A 19,802-nucleotide genomic window follows, 5' to 3' on the forward strand; every position below is an offset into this window, starting at 1 on the left:
TTAGGATAATAAAAACTTGAATTTTAAACAACAATAGACTAGCTAAATAATTATCTCTTTTCGTTTCGTTAATTTTGAATAGAGGTTAATAATATTTTCTTGTTAGTATTTTTTTTTCTTGTTTCAAGTTTCAAAACATTCTCATAACCCATATTTGGACGTTTTAAATAAACATGTAAAAAATATAATTTTCAAACCATTAATTCTTCTGTTGAATAAAAAAACCCGATATTATTATCATTATCATTATTATTATTATCGGGCCAAAATACTTAAAATCTCTACTAGGTGTTTTGAACTTTTACAATTACGTAATAACGAACTTTCACTAAAACAAGTACTATTTGGTTCCTCTAATTTATATTAACAAATTTTCTTAAAGTAATTCATTTAATGAGAAAATTAGAGAAACACTAACAATATTGTTTGAGATTCGTACAAACACACATAACTCTGTCTAAAAAGAAACTTCTAAATTTTTTAACAACCATACAACAAAACATTGAGATGCATGTTATTTTTGAAACAAATAGATTTTTTTAAAAAAATTTATTTCAAAATTTGTATTTGATTTAGTTACGAGAGAATAAAAACCCAGAAAATCCAACTCCAAAAAAGTTTCAAGAGTTGACACAATTGAACTTCCTTTGGAGTTAAAACTTTTCATTTTTTATTATTGAACTTTCATTCTCTCAAAGCTAAATCAAAAACAAAATTTTAAAATAAATTTCACTCAAAATAATTCATTTGTTCCAATCATACCCATAATTTTTTGTTACTTTACTGAGCTACTTAGCATCACCAATAAGCTTGAATTCCTCTAAGCTCCTGGAATTCTCCCAAAGTTGAACCCAGATCTTGGCTTCGTAGATCTTGGTCTTGTGACCATCTAAAGCCTCCAAAGTGATGTAGTACATAACGCCTGCAACCACTTGCTGTTTTACATTCACAATCTTCTTGAACTGCAGCAACGCATTCTGCAAAATTCCCATCACAAAATTTATTGTTGCAAATCGAAACACAAAATGTTCGCAGCTGATAAAAATTGATAAGAGCAGCCTGTAACAACTATTTAGCCTATAATACTTGTTAGTAAAGTAAACTAAGACTATTCTTTTCTGCTGTTTGAGTTTCTATATTGTGCAATCAGGTGCTAAACGTCTTAGCTATGCAGGCAACACATGTCCCTGATGAGCAATGGCTCACTCAAGAACTACTCAGTTTCTATATCCCCTACTTCAACAGGAATAGTTGTTAAATTTTCCCTTTTTATGAAAGTTGATTTTTCATAAAAAAATAAGCTATATGTGGAGTATATATGAGAATAAAAAAAGAAATCGATCATAAAGGTCTACTTAATTCAACAAAATGATAGTAAAAATCTCCTCTTAAAAGAATAGAAGTTTATTCTAATATAATCTGCATCATCTCTATCAGCTGAAATAACAATAAATTTACAAATAAATTTTATGACATCTATGAACTATTTCAAACATGATTAAAATCATACTGCAGTAAATTTGAACTCACAAGCTAAATTTTTAACTGTTGGATGATAAAAAATAATTTCCGCATATTTAATTTAACCAATAAAATATTTCACTTACAATTATTAATGGTTATGATTGTTATGATTATCTAAGCTGTCTCTATAGCGCCAACACAATAACAATCTATATCATCAAAATGTGTGGATCTGTGTTCGTATAATATTAAAAAATGTTTCAACGAGATCTTTTCTTTTCTACCCATGCAGAATTCACAATAGAATATCACAAATCTATTTATAGGTTGGAGACCTTCAGTTTCTTGTATCATGATTTCTTCATCCACATTTTTAGTTGATGGTTACCTGAACTGGCGATAGAGTCTCTAAACTATCGTAAGCATCAGATTACTTCTGTCGAAAAAGATTTAGACAAAATCTGTTCTTACGTGCACAGAAAAATGATGACATCAATGCCGTCAAATCACAATATAATTGAGAAATCATGGATGAGTTGCCTGCAAATATTTGCTTCTTATGTTGTTCATGGATTAACTTTTGATCAATTTTCCTTTTCTACGTACAAGCTACTTAACAGGAATTGACTATCACATAAAACATCAAATCTTAGAGAAAACATTAAGCTAAACCACTCGAACTAAATTACAGAACAAAAGAACAACAGAAACGCTGAAGAATTTTGGAGAAACAGGTATATATATACATACATATATAAGCAATCAGCTGAAAATTTAATTAAGCCAACAAAACTCCTCTGTTTGCCGATATATAAGTTGTAAGTTCATAGTTATGATTATTTCATCGAAATACATGATTAGATGCTTGAATTTCAACATAATCTCAATTCTAGTGGAAATTTTCCAGAGAAACGAACAGAAAGCAGGAAGTAAGAATTGAAGAAAAGAGAGTAATTACCTCTTTCCTGTTGTGCTCGTCGACAGCGAACCGAGCAAGGTTTTCGTACTCAGCACTGTTTGCATTTCCCTCGACGTTCGAAACACCACCAGCCAAAGGTCCCTCCGCCATTTTTTTTTGTTTTTTTTTTGTTTCTCTCACCGAATCTGATCTTCTACCCTTTGCTGCTCTGACTTTTACGACCTCCATAACCGGTAGTATTCCCTTATATAAAGGAAGAGTAGGCATAGACCAGAGTGTGAAAAGACCAAAAAGGACATACAAAAATAAACTATTACAATGGAAAATTCAAAGGGCGGTAGCGCGTTTTCACACGTAAAAATTTTGTCGTTATTTGAAAGGTCGGCATTAAAGTTTTTACTAATCATATCATTCAATGGCAATGTTTTATATTTATTTTTTAATTTCCATATAAATTTATTTATCAGCAAATTTTGCTCTTAAAATTTTTTTATTTTGCATATAAAAATTCTGAAAAAAATATTTCAGAAAAATCAGACTCTAAATTTAATTTAAAATAAATATTTATTTATCAGCAAATTTCTCTCTCAAAAATTCATAAAAATTTATTTTTATAGTTAACAATTCAATAAAAATAATATAATTTAAGAATTATAAAATTAATATTTTTATAGTTTCCAATAATTATATTTATGGCAATAATTTAGTGATGGATACTTATAAAGGCTCAAGTTTACGCCTTATGTAATTATATAATTCCATGTACTATGGTTAGATAAAAAAATGAAATAGTTTCGAAATTAATTTTTACTTAAATAATTATAATAATTTTAATATTTTCATATAATAATATAATTACTTAATTTATTTTTATTTTAATTAATTATGTTGCCAACCCATATGGTATCATAATTATTTTTTACTTTTTTAAAATTTTCTTCTTTTTGGTTTTCAAAATTTTTTAAATTTAATTTTTAGTCTTATTGAAATTTTTGCATTAATATTAAATTTATTTACTACCGTTTTTAATCAATTAAAATTACACGCCTACACGTTTATTATTTATTATGAGTTAATTTTGCATTTTTTGTAAATTCATTATTTTTACTGTCTAATCAAATCATTAATTTACTATTATTATTTTGACTATTTTTTTCCCTTTCCTTTTTAAGCAATTCATAATTTTTCTAATGAAATTATTAATTTTACAGCTTTTTTCTTCTGTATTTTTTTTTAATCCCCCTTTTTTTTGAAAAAATAAATTTGATTTATTAACAAAAATTTATGCTACAATACATAAAATAACCAAACTATACGAAAAAGCTTCTTTAGATAAATTAATTAAACTACTTCAATAATAAATTTATATATTCCCTCACCGGGATTGTTTATGTTGGGGATTGTTTACTAAAATGTTGAGTGTTTATTTGATTGCTAAAATTATGCTTCATTAGAGTCTCATACTCCAATACTTTTGAAGCAAAAAGACCCGTCAAAGCTCCTCTACTCCTATTGGATGCAGTTTACCTAAAAACGATTCATCGATTTTGAACTTTTAGGACCCATTAGTGGCTTTTTCCGGTTCATGTTTTTAACATCCCTAAGTGTTTCATAACACACATTATACTCAAACTCCCTATTCATGAATTCATCCAAAACCAAATGTCCTCTGTGCATTACAATCATCAAGTCTATCTAACGAAATCTTCATAACTCATTTTACAATTCAACCATATTAAGATAGCAGATAAAAAAGAATCAGAAAAAGTTCCTATGTACTACCGAGACATAAAATGAATGAACATCCAGTGTAATCCAATATGCATCCAGTTTCCTGTTAATTCACTTTCCCTAGGTATGGTCCCACTGGCTGGGTTTTTGTTTCCGTCTCCTATCCTACTGCATCTGCAAATGATACAAAGTGAGCATACTTCAGTCTAGTAAAATAAATTCAAAACTCAAATAAGGTATAGAAATACATTTGAATCTCTAGTCTGGTGCTAAGTCTACACCTACATCCCAATGTTCTTCTCGCCCTTTTTTCGCTTTGTAACCCTATCTTACCACTCATGGATTTACCCTACAACCAATATGAGCCCTCGTCAATATTACTACCACCTGCCAACTTGCTCATCCATACATTTACTAAACACCTATTGCACGTACCAACTCCATAATTCGACCCCTTCATTCTTCCACACTAAGAGGACGCTTAATATCTCCTTCCACATTAAGAGGACCCTATAATAACTTTGTAATATCTGGGCCCGGAATTTGTTTTAGGATTAATTTTAACATTTAAAAAATAAATAGAAATTTATTTATAAATTAATTTAATTTTATTTTATTGAATTTGTTGAAAAAAAAATAGGTTAGAGATGGAATTGAAAATAATTTTAGAAAAAATGGGTAAAAATTTGGGTTCGATGGGTGTTTTTGAAAGAAAAATTAGAAATAGGAGGTCAAAGTACAAATAGAAAAAATTAATCGCTTCTACATTTAATTTATGAATTTATTTTCATTTAAGGTTAAGGGTCTTTACAGTTGGTATCAGAATTGCGTTTTTTGAAACTATTCCTTACACAAAAACTTAAAAATATAAAATACGAACTATCACCCAACCATTTCTTGTGAAAAACAAGTACAAAGACATAGGGAGAGGAGGGCCCCTATTGAATAGGACAGCCCGAGACGGGTCCCTTTGAGAGGATGTCGATCAGCTCTTCAAGATGTTAGAGAGACTCATCTTTGTCCAGTAGGTCAGGAAAGAGAGGAGGGAGCTCTCTGATGCCTCCACCACTGCCGCAGTATGAGTCACCCCTACAACGAGAAGATTCAGTGTCATCTCGATACAACTCTGCGCCCTCTATTGTATCATTTGGCACTGCCACAGTACAATCTGGTGCCCTATCATACAACCAGGTGCCACCACATGGTCACCCAGTTCCTCTCCAACATAATCTAGTTCCTCTTCAATAGGACTTGCAAGCATTGCGGCAAGGACCATGGGGACCGATCCTACTATCGCTTCAATAACACCTGTCGTATCTGTGGAAGTGCCCAACATTACGCGAGAGAGTGTGTAGAATAAAAAATCATGCTAGACCTCCATTCTAGGGTATAGTCCATATCCTTACCTAGTAGGATATTAAAGCCAAGCTGGACGTGACACAAGACAAGTGTAAGAAAGAAATTTACATTTAAGAGATTCTTATGGTATGAGATTCTCTGGATATGTTTCCTAATGAACTACTCAGACTCCCAGTGGTCAGAGAAGTTGAGTTCATCGTAGACCCTCAACCTAACATGCAACCTATCTCAGTTTTCTCTTACTGCATGAGTCATGTAGAGGTGGATGAGCTAAGAAAATATATCAAGAAATTGTAGGATAGTGGGTTCATAGTCCCCTTAAGGTGCTAGAGTAACATTTTTAAGGAAAGGGGATGAGATGTTAAGGTTATGTATTGACTACAGGGGATTGAACAGGGTCACGATCAAGAACAAGTACTCCATCTCAAAGATCGATGACCTTTTTTGACCAGTTGCAGGGTAACTAGGTCTTCTCCAAAATAGACTTGTGTTTAGGTTACCATCAGGTAAAGATTAGGGCAGTGGACATTCTTAAAGGTAACTTTCAGAATCAGGTACAAACACTACAAGTTCCTGGTTATGTCATTTAGACTAACCAACACACCAACCATTTTTATGGACTTGATGAAAAGAGTTTTCAGACAATTCCTAAATCAGTTTGTCATTGTATTTATCGATGAGATCCTAGTTTATTCAAAAAGTAGAGATGAACATGCTTATCATCTGACTTAGGTTTTATAAGTTCTTAGAAAAAAGAAGTTGTATGCAAAGTTGAGTAAGAGTGGATTCTGACTCGAGTAAACTACCTTCCTAGGGCACATTGTATCAAGGGATGAAGTATCAGTGAACCCTAAAAAAGTTAAGGTATTGCTTGGTTGGGAGAGATTAACATCGGTCAAGGAGATTCATAACTTTCTGGGAATGACAGGTTATTACCATAGGTTTGTAGAAGGATTTTCTAACCTAGCTACTCCTTTGACTTGACTCACAAAGAAAAACATTAAGTTTGAGTGAAACGAGAATTGTGAAAGGAGCTATTAAGAACTAAAGAAGCGGTTGACTACTGCACCTGTGTGGGTTTTACTGAGTGGGGCAAGTGGATATACAGTTTATGACGATGCCTCCTACCTGAGATTGGGTTGTGTTATGATGCAATATGAGAATGTCATAAACTATGGGTACAAGCAGTTGAAGAGTCATGAGAAAAATTACCCCACCCACGACTTAGACGTTGGATATAACTCCTCAAGAACTACAATTAAAACATTTTATATCACCCGGAAAACGACAATATGGTGGTCGACGCGCTCAGTAAAAAAAGTACAAGCATGTTAGCTCACCTAATAGTTTCGGAATGTAGGGTAATAGGGGTCACACAACAGATACGATTTCAGGACTTGAAGAGAGTTATATACTTGGCCCACTTGACTGTTCAACTTGAATTGATCCATAGAATAAAGGAAGCTTAATCTACTGATTCTATCCTAGTAGCTCTCAAGAAGGATGCAGAATAAGGAGTGAATTCAAAATTCTGAGTCTCTATCGATGGGTTGCTCAGGTTTCAGGACAGGGTGTGTGTTTCAAGTGATAGTGAACTGAAAAGGGACATCATGACAGAGGCTCATAGCTCAAAATTCGACATGCATTCCCGAAACACTAAAATATATCAAAGTAGGCGACCCCAATTTTGGTAGAACGGGATGAAAAGAGATGTAGCCAACTTTGTTTTCAAGTATCTAGTATGTCAACAAGTTAAGGTAGAACATCAACGCCTAGACAGACAACTTTAGTCATTACCGATCCGAGAGTGAAAGTGAGAACATATCATAATGGATTTCATAACAGGGTTGCCTAGGGCATACTCAGAATATGATATCATTTGGGTAATTGTCGACTGGCTCACTAAGCTTTCTCACTTCTTGGCTATCAAGATGACCGACCCCTTTGATAAGCTAACAAGAATGTATATCCGGAAGATAGTCATGTTACATGGAGTGACAGTGACAGTAGTTCGACAGAGACCCTAGGTTTACTTCTCGACTTTAGTCTAGTTTTCAGAAATTCATGGGAACGAAACTATCTTTTAGTACTATATTCTACCATCAGACTGATGGACAATCAGAGAGGACGATTCGCACACTGGAGGATATGCTCCGAGCTTGTGTTATAGACTTCAGGGGTCATTATGATGATCACTTACTTTTAATAGAGTTTATCTACAATAATAGTTACCAGAAAAATATCAGCATGACTCCGTACGGGGCATTGTATGGCCGCCCATGCAGATCGCCGATCTTTTGAAAAGAGGTGGGTGATAAAAAATTGTTCGGTTTAGATATTGTGAAAGAGACTACAACCAAAATAGTTAAGATCAGGAAGAATATCCAGCGGCTCAAAGCAGGAAGAAGAGTTATGCGGACACCTGAATAAGGGATTTGGAATTTGAGAAATGTGATCGAGTGTTCCTCAATGTCACCCATTTCAAAGGAATTAGTAGGTTTGACAAGAGGAAAAAAATAAATCCTCAATTCATTGGGTCATTTGAGATCTTAGACAGAATTGTTACGGCCTCCTACAGACTGACACTACCTCTAGAGCTATCCAGGATCCATAATATGTTTCATGTGTCCATACTACGCAAGTACAACTTGAACTCCTGACACATCTTGACCCGCGAGCCCCTTTTACTCTAGGAGGATCTATTCTATGAAGAGGTACCAGTGGGCATTGTTGACAGAAAAAACAGAGTACTCCACAACAGAGAAATTCTCTTTGTCAATGTCCTATGACAGAATTACACATGGAAATAAGCCACATGGGAGATAGAATCAAATTTTAGAGCTCAGTATCCCCAACTGTTTGACTAAGTGAGATGGTGACAAATATGAGGGACCAAATTTCTTCTTAAGGGGGAGAGTTGTAATACCCGGGCCTAGAATTTAGCTTAGAATTAATTTTAGTTATTTAAAAATGAATAAAAATTTATTTATAAATTAATTTAATTTTATTTTATTGAATTTATTAAAAAAAATAGGTTAGGGATGTAATCGAAAATAATTTAAAAAAAAAAGGTAAAAATTTGAGTTCAGATAGTGTTTTTAAAAGAAAAATTAGAAATAGGAGGTCAAAGTACAAATAGAAAAAATTATACCATGTAGAACCATCCAGTCAGCAGTCCCGACGAATCGGAGCACACCATGTGGTAAGGCATGCTGACGTCGATGCCACGTAGGAGGCCATGCAAGTGATTCGCGTGCCCCGTGATTTGACAGCTCAGGATCGATCTCGCGCGCGTGGACGGTCGAGATCAAATTGCAATGGACGATCCATATTTATTTTTTCCTTAAACACGATCGGACGATAATGATCAAATCACGATAGATGGCACAGATTTATTTTCTCCTTAGACGTGATCGGACGAAAGAGATTGATCATGATGGACGGCCCAGATCAATGCGGAATGGGTATAAATACTTCGCATCATACGAGAACCCAAACTCCAACGGTCAGCCCCCGCTGAAGAAGGAGGTCGACCGCCAACCACCGTTGCACCGGAGCCATCGCTGACTGCAAAAAAATGTAAAAATTATCTCTACCTGCTTGGAATTCAATTACGAGAACTCCTGTAGCCAAATCAGAGCAAAAGAGACGACAGGTGAGCCAGAAACTACAGGCAAAGTCTAGTAGAGCCGCCGCGGTCAAAACTCTAAAATTCATCCGATGAGCCCCTTCTTGATTCCTGTTTCACGTGATTTTTGATAATTATGTTTACCATCCTTTTCTGTGCAAGTTAGCTGAAGAAAAAACCTCAGTCGTGAAAGAGGACCGGCTCCGCCGCTACATTCGAAGGTCCCCTTGCCGTTAGGTTCGGTTTTTTTGTGATTTTTCAATTAATCGAGGCTCCTAACGTGTTTTTTTGTAGGAATACGACCAAAACTGATCAGGTCGAGTGCCACCTGGGTGACGTAGCCAGTGCTGGAGCATGACGGCGGTGCTGTGCTAAAACTCCAAAATTGGTCGAAATGAGTTTTGGATACCGATTTTGGATTTTTGGGGTATTTTTAGGTATGTAATGGGTGTTTTGGATTTTGCAGAAAAAATTCAGGAAATCTAGTACTCGATAGGAGGCATAGTACACAGCTCAACGTCTCGAAACACCGATCCAGATAAGGATCCCTCACCATATTTTCTGTTACGATAAATTGAGGCTTAACGATGTATAATTTCATATTTTTATGAAAAAGTAAAAAACTTTGAAAATAATCACAGGTTACTGGTGAAGTCGGAACCGGTTAGTTCACAACTGTCCTGATTTCCTGTTTATTTTCATTTACTGTCGTACTTACTTGTTATTGTATTGTGCATGTTCTTAATTTATAGTTTCAATTATTTTATCGATTTATTTAGTTTATTTGGTTATCTAGTTACTTGATCCTTTATTATGATAAGTTATATCGTTGCTTAAATGTCGTTTTATTAATATGTGAATATACAATGAGATATTGGTATTGCATGATTGTTTGTTTTGTTGATGGAGATCTCTATGTGAAAGATTTACTGGGTACCTAGGGAAATGGCGAACGGGCCTAGTACATAAAGAATCCTACCATGAACGATACCTTAGTCGAACGGGGTTGAAAAATTCCTTACCAGGAAGATTTGGGAGATATGGTTTTCCCTCATACTGGATTGGGTATCAAGATGATGGAATGTTTGACGCCCATTACCAGACGGGGTATGAAGACGGTCAATTAATTGTTTAAATTGGATATTGGGTTCATGAGTAGGGGTACATCCCTATGAACCCCTAGGGGTAGCAGTAAGCAAGAAAAAAGGAAAAGTTATTGTCTCTTGTTCTCTTATATGTGAAAATAAAAAGTGTATGACTATAAGTCTTCATAGGTTATCTTTGAAAAACTCGTTATTGTAAGTATTAAACAAACGTCTTCAAGTTTAAATGTATTTAAATAAAGTAAGGGCTCCATTAGTTATTTTTCTAATTTTTACTAGTCTTTAATTTTTTATATCTGTGATTAGTATAATATTCTTATTGAGTTAGTGCAGATTATCTTATTCTCTTATATGTGAAAATAAAAAGTGTATGAATATGAGTTTTCATAGGTTATCTTTGGAAAACTCGTTATGGTAAGTATTAAACAAATGTTTTCAAGTTTAAATGTATTTAAATAAAGTAAGAGCTTCCTTAGTTATTTTTCTGATTTTTACCAGTCTTTAATTTTCTGTATCTGTGATTAGTGTGATATTCTTATTGGGTTAATGTAGCTCACAATTTCATTAACTATTTGAGATTAAGAGGACCAAAATCCAGATCCTGATCAACAAGAAGGTTGTGAATAGTTCACTATCCTGACTCACTTCAAGTGCTAGTAAAGATTGTTATAGAATATTTAGTTTTTCGTTTTTCGTTTTATTTCTTTAATTTCTATTTATTTTTTAGAAGAGATATTCTCGCAACTCTATTGAGCATTCTAAATTATTGTGTAAGAAATGTAAACTCTGACTCTATTATTCGCTTTTGCATTTAATTTATGAATTTATTTATATTTAAGTTTCGAGTCTTTACATAAATGGTTGATACTCTCTACTCCATTATCATAAAATACACATGTTTTGAACATCTAATATCATATGACGTCTGTGTAAACATGAGAGCAAATTACCTCATGTAATAACAATTGCAATCCACAAGATGCACATACACCACATGTAATAACAAACTTTTACTAAAAAAATTAGTACTATATGTACTTCTCTAGTTGATACTGATATTTTTTAAAGTAATTTATTTAATAAAAAAAATAAGAGATACATTAAAAATAATAATTTAAAGTGCGAATAACATTCTAATAAACTATGATAATAATCTCCACATTGATGCTTTATACACTTAATCATCAGGCAATGGGTCTAAAGTAGTTGCATTTAATGATTATTAAGTGCAAGAACATCATATGGTTGAAAATAGAATAGCTTTTTTTCTCAACATTTACAAACATATAAATAGATACATAGGCACATATCTCTCTCTAAAACGAACCTTCTAAATTTTAATAACTACACAATAAAATATTGAGATGCATGTTATTTTTGAAGCATATAGATTTTTTTAAAAAAATTATTTCAAAATTTCTATTTGATTTAGGTAGGAGAGAAAAAAAGAACTGAAAATCTAACTCCAAAAGAATTTCAAGAGTAACAAAATTGAACTTCCTTCGGAGTAAAATTTTTTCATTTTTTGTTATTGAACTTCCATTCTCTCAAAGCTAAATTAAAATACAAATTTTAAAATAAATTTCACTTAATATAATTCATTTGTTCCAATCATACCCATAATTATTTGTTTCTTTACCGAGCTAATTAGCATCACCAAGAAGCTTGAATTCCTCTAAGCTCTTGGAATCCTCCCATGGTTGAACCCAGACCTTTGCTTCGCAAAGGTCTTGTGACTATCTAAAGCCTCCAAAGTGATGTAGTACATAATGCCAGCATCCACTTGCTCTTTTAGATTCACAATCTTCTTGAACTGTAGCAGCGCGTTCTGCAATATGCTCATCGCCAAATTTATTGTTGCAAATTGAAACACAATGTTCACAGCTGATAAAAATTGATTTGCAGCAGCCCGATAACGACGAACAGTTTAGCCTATTATATTTGTTAGTGAAGTAAATTAAGGCTATTCTTTTCTACAGTATGAGTTTCTATATTGTGTAATTTAGACAAAATCAATTGTTACGTGCACAGAACGATGATGAAATCAAAGCTGTCAAATGACAATATAATTGAGAAATCACGGATAAGTTGCCTGCAAATATTTCCCTCTTAGGTTGTTCATGGATTAATTTTTGATCTATTTCCCTTTTCTACGCACAAGCTACTTAACATGAATTCACTATGTATAAAAAACATCAGATCTTAGAGAAAACATGAAGCTAAACCACTCGAAGTAAATCACAGAAGAAAGGAACAACAGAAACCGCTGAAAAATTTTGGAGAAGCAAGAGACATATATACATACATACACAAGCCATCAGCTGAAGATTTAATTAAGCCAACAAAACTCCTCTGTTTGCCGATATATAATTTGTAAGTTCATAGTTATGATTATTTCATCGAACTACATGATCAGGTGATTGAATTTCAACATAATCTTAATTCCCTAGTGGAAATTTTCTAGGAAACGAACAGAATCCCGGAAGTATGAATTGAAGAAAGGGGAGTAATTACCTATTTCCAGTTGTGCTCGTCGACGGCGAAACGAGTAAGGTTAAACTCACGAGTTTTTGCCTTTCTCTCGACGTCCGAAATACAACCGTCCAAAGGCTCCTCCGCCATTTTCGTTTGTGTTTCTTCGTTTCTCTCTCCGAATCTGATCTTCTTCCCGTTCGCTGCTCTGATTTTGATGAACTCCGTCTCCGTTATTATTCCCTCATTTCTAATCATATCATCCCAACGGCATGTTTTACATTTACCTTTTTAAAAAAAATAATTTTACATTTATTTTTTTAACAAAAAATATTTAGCATAAAAAATATTTCAGAAAAATCAGACTCTAAATTTAATTTAAAATAAATATTTATTTATCAGCAAATTTCTCTCTCAAAAATTCATAAAAAAATTATCTTTATAGTTAATAATTCAATAAAAATAATATGATTTAAGAATTATAAAATTAATATTTTTATAGTTTCCAATAATTATATTTATGGCAATAATTTAGTGGTGGATACTTATAAAGGCTCAAGTTTACGCCTTATGTAATTATATAATTCCATGTATTATGGTTAGATTAAAAAAAATGAAATAGTTTCGAAATTAATTTTTACTTTATATAATAATAATAATAATAATTTTAATATTTTAAATTTTTTTGCGGTAATAATATAGTTACTTAATTAATTTTTATTTTAATTAATTATATTGTGAACCCATGTGGTATCATCATTATTTTTACTTAAAAAAATTTTTTTGGTATTAAAATTTTTGAAATAATAATTTTTTAATTTTTAATTTTTAATTTTATTGAATTTTTTTATTAAGCTTTTTCTTTTATATTAAAATTATTCAATGAAATTACTATTATTTTTAATCAATTAAAATTATATATTTATTCTTTATTTTGAGTTAATTCCTTTTTATTTTTATCCTATCTAGTTTTACACTTTTTTTTTTTGTAAATTCATCATTTTTACTTTCTAGTTAAATCATTAATTTACTATTGTTATTTTGAATAGCCTTTTTTCCCCCTTTTGTTTTAAGTAATTCATCATTTTTTATAATTAAATTATTAACTCTACTGTTTTTTTCTTCGGACATTCTTTTATCTCTTTTTTTCAAAAAAATATTAATTAACAAAAAGACATGCTACAATAATAAAATAAGTAAATTACATAAAACACTTCTTTTATATAAATTAATCAAACTACTTTAATTATAAATTCATATGCTTCCTCAATGGGATTGATTACCAAAATATTCGAGTTTCTTCGATCGAAAAAAATTATATTTTATTAGAATCTCATAATCTAATATTCTTGGAGAAAAACATCTCACGTAGCCAATTCAGTCACTCAAAACTCTTCTTATTCTTCTTGGATAAAATTTATCTAAAGACCACCTATCAACGTTGAATTTCTAAGATCTTACTAGTGACTTCTCTAAATTTCTAGTTTCACTTGTTTTGACTTTCTCTGTTCCAATATTGAAATAAAAAATATATATGTATACGTATATTTTTAAATTATTCTTGCATAAAATTATTAAGTACATGCATATTTTATATATAAATATTTTAACTTAGTCGTTCATCTTCTATGTTTTTCTCTTTCCGTTTGCAAACCTTATCTGTCATTATCGCCACACTCTCATTTGGCCTCCCATTTCTAAACTTAGCAGCCACTAATACCAAGTTTAGTCTCCTATTTCCTACTCTTCCATGCCACGTTCAGCCTCTCATCTCATGTTCTTCCATGTTTAACCTCTGATCTCTAAACCCAGGTATCGTGTTTGCCATATTTGGTCTCCCATCTCCTGCTCTTCCATGTTTAACCTCTCATCTCTAAACCAAGATATCGTGTTTACCATATTTCGTTTCCCATCTCTTACTTTTCCATGCCAAATTTGGCCTCTTGTCTCCAAACCTTAACCAATTTTAAGAAGTCTTTATTATTCGATTTTTTGTCCTATTATTTTTAAGAATGTTATAAATTAGACAACTAAAATACTAAATTGAAGTTTTTGTTCAATAAAATTCTATTTGGAAAGTTAATTTTGCTATTTACACTTTATTACAATATATTTTATTCTAACAATATTACTCTAGTAATAACTCTCTCAAAAATAATTATGTTAGTAATTTCATATTTCACTTTTAAAATAAAAAAAAAAAATCAATTTTCACCAATTAAATTATTTTATTATGTTCAATATAAATTTAGTATATCATAAATTATTTTGTGTACCACTAAAATGAAACTCGATCATGTGTCTATTTAATAGGTTTGAGCACATAATATAATTCTAAAATAAGAGTCATTTGTCCACTAATCATTTCCTCCTTATTAGGCGTAAGTGAGTAAATTTTTAGGTTATGTACAAACTTATTACAAGTGGGTATAGGTCCTTATAAAAAAACATATGTAACATTTAAAAAAAAAGTATACATATAACATGTAATGACAAATTTTCACTAATAAAATTGGTACTATCTGGACTACTTCAATTTTTACAGAAACTTTTTTTTACAGTAATTCATTTAATAAAAAAAATTGGCAGAAGCATTGCCAGTGATATAAGATTCTATAAATTATGGTATAATCTCTATAAAGATGCGCTATACAGAAAATCACCACTAGATGCATTCAAGATGGTTAAATCTAATTAATATTGGAAAGGGAAAAACATCGGATGATTTTCCCTCAACATTTACAAACATATAGGTAGATACACACATAGATATATTGATATATATATATATATATATATCTCTCTCTCAAAAGAATACTTCTCAATTTTAACTATCACCCAGTAAAATATCAAGATGCATGCCATTTTTGAAACAAATGGATGTTCTTCTTGTGAAATTTTATTTAAAAATTTGTATTTGATTTAGTAATGAGAGTATAAAAATTTAATTTTAAAAACTGAAAGTCTAACTTCTGAAGTTAAAAATTTTCAATTTTTATTGTTGAACTTTCATTCTCTTGTAGTTGACTCAAAATATAAATTTTTAAAATAAATTTCACTTAAGATAATTCATATATTTCAATCATACCTCATAATTATTTGCTTCTTTACCGAGCTAATTAGCATCGCCAAGAAGCGTGAATTCCTCTAAGCTCCTGAAATTCTCCCAAAGCCTCACCCAGACCTTGGCCTGGTACACCTTCGTCGTGTGCCCGTCCGAAGCCTCCAAAGTAATGTAGTACCTCATGCCTCCAACAACTTGCTGCTTTACATTCACAATCTTCTTGAACTGGAGCAACGCATTCTGCAACATGCCCATCTCGAAATTTATTATTACAAGTCGAGACATAAAATGTTCAGAGCTGATAAAAATCGAATATTCAGTTGCCCAATTAGATATAAAGACAGTGTAGCGTATAATATTGTTAATAAAGTAATCTAAGGTTAATCCTTTCTACAGTTTGGATTCTTGAATTGTGTAATCAAGTGAAAAATTTCTAGACTAGGGAGGCAATATATGTCCCTGATAGGCAATGACTATCAGGAGCTCCCCAGTTCTCTGTTTCCTCAACTTCAACAGGATGAACACTTTATTCAACTAAATGATAGTGAAAATTCCAGTTTGTATTGAATTTCACATGAAACTCTATCCAATAAATGTTTTTCTTATCATTCTAATATAATTTGGATTATAAACAGATATGAACTTGCAGATAAATTTTATGACATTTATAAATTTAGTTCAAACATAGCTATAGTAAACTTGAACTCACAAAAAATAAGCCAGTAACATACATCCTTACAATTAAGGATTATGATTGTTATGACTGTCTAACCTGTATTTATAGGCAGTATTAGTAGAAATTCAACAGAATAACTAAATCAATATCACCAAAATTTTTGTACAACAAAAAAAAAGTCTCTAGAGCATCTTTTCTTTTCTATCTATGCGGAATTCGCGATGGAATGTCACAAATCTATTTATAGGTTAGAGACCTTCGGTATCTTCTATCATGATTTCTTCATCTACTGAACATAGAGTCGGTAGCCTATTATAAGCATAAGATTACCTCTGTGGAAAAAGATTTAGACAAAATAATTGCTCATGTGCACAGGACGATGATGACTTCAATACTGTCAAATTACAATATAATTGAGAAATCACCGATGAGTTACCTGCAACTATTTCCTTCTTAGGTTGTTCATGGATTAATTTTTGATTAATTTCCTTTTTCTCGTACAAACTACTTAGAAGGAAACGACTCATATATAAAGCATCAAATCTTACAATATCAAGGTTAACAACTCGAACTAATTGCAGAAGAAAGAAACAACAGAAACTGCTGAAAAATTTTGGAGAAACAAGTACATACATACATTTATATAAGCTATCAGCTGAAGATTTTAATTAAGCTAACAGAACTCCTGTTTGCCGATATATAAAATTGTATGTTTATAGTTATTATCTCGTCGAACTGCATGATTAGATGCTTGAATTTCAACATTATCTTAATTCGCTAGTAGAAATTTTCTAGGGAAACAAACAGAAAGCAGGAAGAAAGAATTGAAGAAAGCAGAGTCACTACCTCTTTCCTGTTGTGCTCATCGACGGCGAACCGAGCAAGGTTCTGGAACTCAAGACTGTTAGCATTTCCCTCGACGTCCGTAATACCACCGCTAATAGATCCCTTCATTTTCTTTTGTTTTTCTGTGTTTCTCTCTCCGAATCTGATTTTCTTCTCGTTTGCTGCTCTGATTTTGGTGACCTCCGTAACCGCTAGCATTCCCGTATTTAAAGGATGAGTAGGCCTAAACCAGAGAGCTGAAAATACCAAAAAGTACATGTCTAACATGAAAAAAAGTTTTTCACACTTAAATTCTTTTCCTTATTTAAAACTTCTTTTTCTAATCATAAAATCACGTTTAGATGTGTTTTTGTAACAGAAAAAAAGGTTACCGAACTTACTAGTTGAGATTCTGTAACGAATTTTTCTTGAATTTGTGTCGATTTTTGGGGAGGAGAATAGGAGAACGGAGAAATGGCTGTTCTGAAACGCAGTGATAACTGGAGGAGGAGAAAACAGTCTGAAAAGAGTGGCCATCACCACAGAGAGACAGAGAGAGATGTAAAAGGAAGAGGCAGGAGGTGGAAAGAGAGAGAAACAGGGAAAGAGAAGACAGAAAAAGATGCCTTTTGGCGCAACTTTAAAAATGGAGGTATTTCTGGTCAAGTGAAAATTATAATTTAGAGGGAATATACGCTTGAAGAGTAACTTAAAAGATTATTAATTTATTAATTGCAATTTAAATAAAATTTATCTTTTAATTAAATATAATTTATATTTATTTTTTAAATATATAATATATAAAAAATTAGTGACAATTTATTTTTTAAAAAATTTAATTTATGTTTATTTTTTTAAATAGTGATATTAATTTAAATATAAATCTATTTGAATGCGTATTAAATTATTAATTTTTGAAATTAATGAAACTAATAAAAATTTAAGTCTATTTTATTTAGAAAAACTCAAATAATATAAAATAAATTCTATTTATTGTATTTTGCACCATATCCAACAATTTATTAAAGAAAAATCTAAGTGTTCATAATTTTTTCTTATGAATATTGTATAAGAGGCCTGCGAAATCATTAGAGTTTGAGAAAAACACTTGTAAAATAAAATTTGTGTAGGATTTGTTGAAGAATCATAAATTTAAGTGATGATTTGGAGAAAAGATCGTAAGCACAAAATCGACAACAAACTTTTATAAAATTGAGTATATAATCCCTATACTTACGTGTTTTTCTGGTTGGGTTTATTACTTTATAAATATTAATTATTTAAAATTAATTTAAATTAATTTAAAGTTTTAAAAACCCAATTTACCAAATTATTTAATAAATTTCAACCACCGATAACATTTATATTAAGATTGGAATTAAAAAAGAATTGAAAATAGTTGTATGATGAAGTGGAGGCACGCGGGTCGTCCGATCACACATGTTTAGAAAATTCATCTGCATCGTTCGATCCGGAGAACGTGGAGGTACGTGGGTCATTTGATTGAACTCATTTAAGAAATCAATTTAGGTCATTTGTGCGCAAAAGTGGTCATGAGCCGTCTGATTGATCTAACATGCAAATTTGCGACGTGGGCTTCCCGCGCAGAACCCATGTTGATGTGGCATATCACGATTCGCTATATTGCTGACATGACTGTCCTACATAGTCCGTTTCTTTTAATTTATAAAGTAACTTCATTTATAAAGGAGAAATATTTTATTCATAAATGGGATATAAATGTAGAACATAAATGTATTAGAATAAATTTTATGGAAATAAGAATGATAGATGAGAGCAGAGAGATTGAGCGAAAAGAAGATGAACAGCACGATTCGAGGAGGATTAGGAGGAGGAATCCTCGTTGGAAATCCTCGGGGTCGAGAAGGAAGGACAACTGCTGTAGACGAACATTCATTCAGTAACAAGAGGTAAGATCGATTTGCTCTTACAACACGAATTCGAAATAGGTGCGAATAAATTCCTTAAATCGCCAAATGATAAACTGCTTATGATTTCTGGTGTATATAATATGTGCATCGATGATTGATGGTGTTAAAATTGATAAAAAAATGTTAGTAAAATTTTGATCGTTTTAACCCGAAAGAAAACTAGTATGCTGAAATTTTAAGTGTATCATCTGCCGTAAATTTTAGTAGTCTCTGGAATAGTATGGGAGTACATGGTGTTGAATGAAGAGATCTGAAGGGTTAACACAAATTCATAGGAAACGGCATCGTACTAGGAAGAGTGTAGGAATTCATCTTGCCTCCTATTGATTTAAATTATGAACTGCCTGAACTGAATTCTATTTGGCCGGGTGAAAGGGGTAGGATGATACTGCAGAATGGTAAAACATAAAGTAAATGCCAGCGAGTTACCATTTGTATTTAAGATTATTGAATCTATACTTACAAGAGATTCGAAAACAATCACGACGAATTGTGAAGTATCATTTGCAGAGCAGATGATGGCATGGAATTACAAGAAGTGGAATTTAGAATACAAGGATAATCCATGATTTCTCATGCTTTCATGTTTTAGTTTAACAGCAGCTAGAT

The 19,802-nt window shown here is 31.8% G+C and overlaps 2 protein-coding genes and 1 pseudogene across 3 annotated transcripts; all 3 read right to left on the bottom strand.

Annotated features, from left to right (window-relative positions):
• Nucleotides 1-357: 357 nt before the first annotated feature.
• LOC110817033 (cysteine proteinase inhibitor A-like) lies at nt 358-2,611 on the bottom strand. Its single transcript, XM_022045422.2, has 2 exons — nt 2,423-2,611; nt 358-977 (listed from the first exon to the last, which is right to left on the bottom strand). The coding sequence occupies exons 1-2, from the start codon at nt 2,609-2,611 to the stop codon at nt 789-791; spliced, it is 378 nt and encodes a 125-aa protein (XP_021901114.2). The 3' UTR covers nt 358-788.
• An 8,588-nt stretch (nt 2,612-11,199) lies between these two features.
• On the bottom strand, nt 11,200-12,926 carry LOC148266152 (cysteine proteinase inhibitor A-like; annotated as a pseudogene). The gene is made up of 2 exons (XR_015818895.1): nt 12,719-12,926; nt 11,200-12,032 (listed from the first exon to the last, which is right to left on the bottom strand). The product of XR_015818895.1 is annotated as a cysteine proteinase inhibitor A-like (transcript).
• Nucleotides 12,507-17,898, bottom strand: LOC110817041 (cysteine proteinase inhibitor 1-like). The gene is made up of 4 exons (XM_022045439.2): nt 17,643-17,898; nt 17,263-17,498; nt 15,765-15,980; nt 12,507-12,926 (listed from the first exon to the last, which is right to left on the bottom strand). Exons 1-3 carry the CDS (start codon nt 17,776-17,778, stop codon nt 15,792-15,794), a joined length of 561 nt encoding a protein of 186 aa, XP_021901131.1. The 5' UTR covers nt 17,779-17,898; the 3' UTR covers nt 12,507-12,926; nt 15,765-15,791.
• Between the last annotated feature and the right edge of the window lie 1,904 nt (nt 17,899-19,802).

Source organism: Carica papaya, chromosome 5 (genome assembly GCF_054855325.1).
Source record: "Carica papaya isolate Zhongbai chromosome 5, ASM5485532v1, whole genome shotgun sequence".
Classification (NCBI taxonomy): domain Eukaryota; kingdom Viridiplantae; phylum Streptophyta; class Magnoliopsida; order Brassicales; family Caricaceae; genus Carica; species Carica papaya.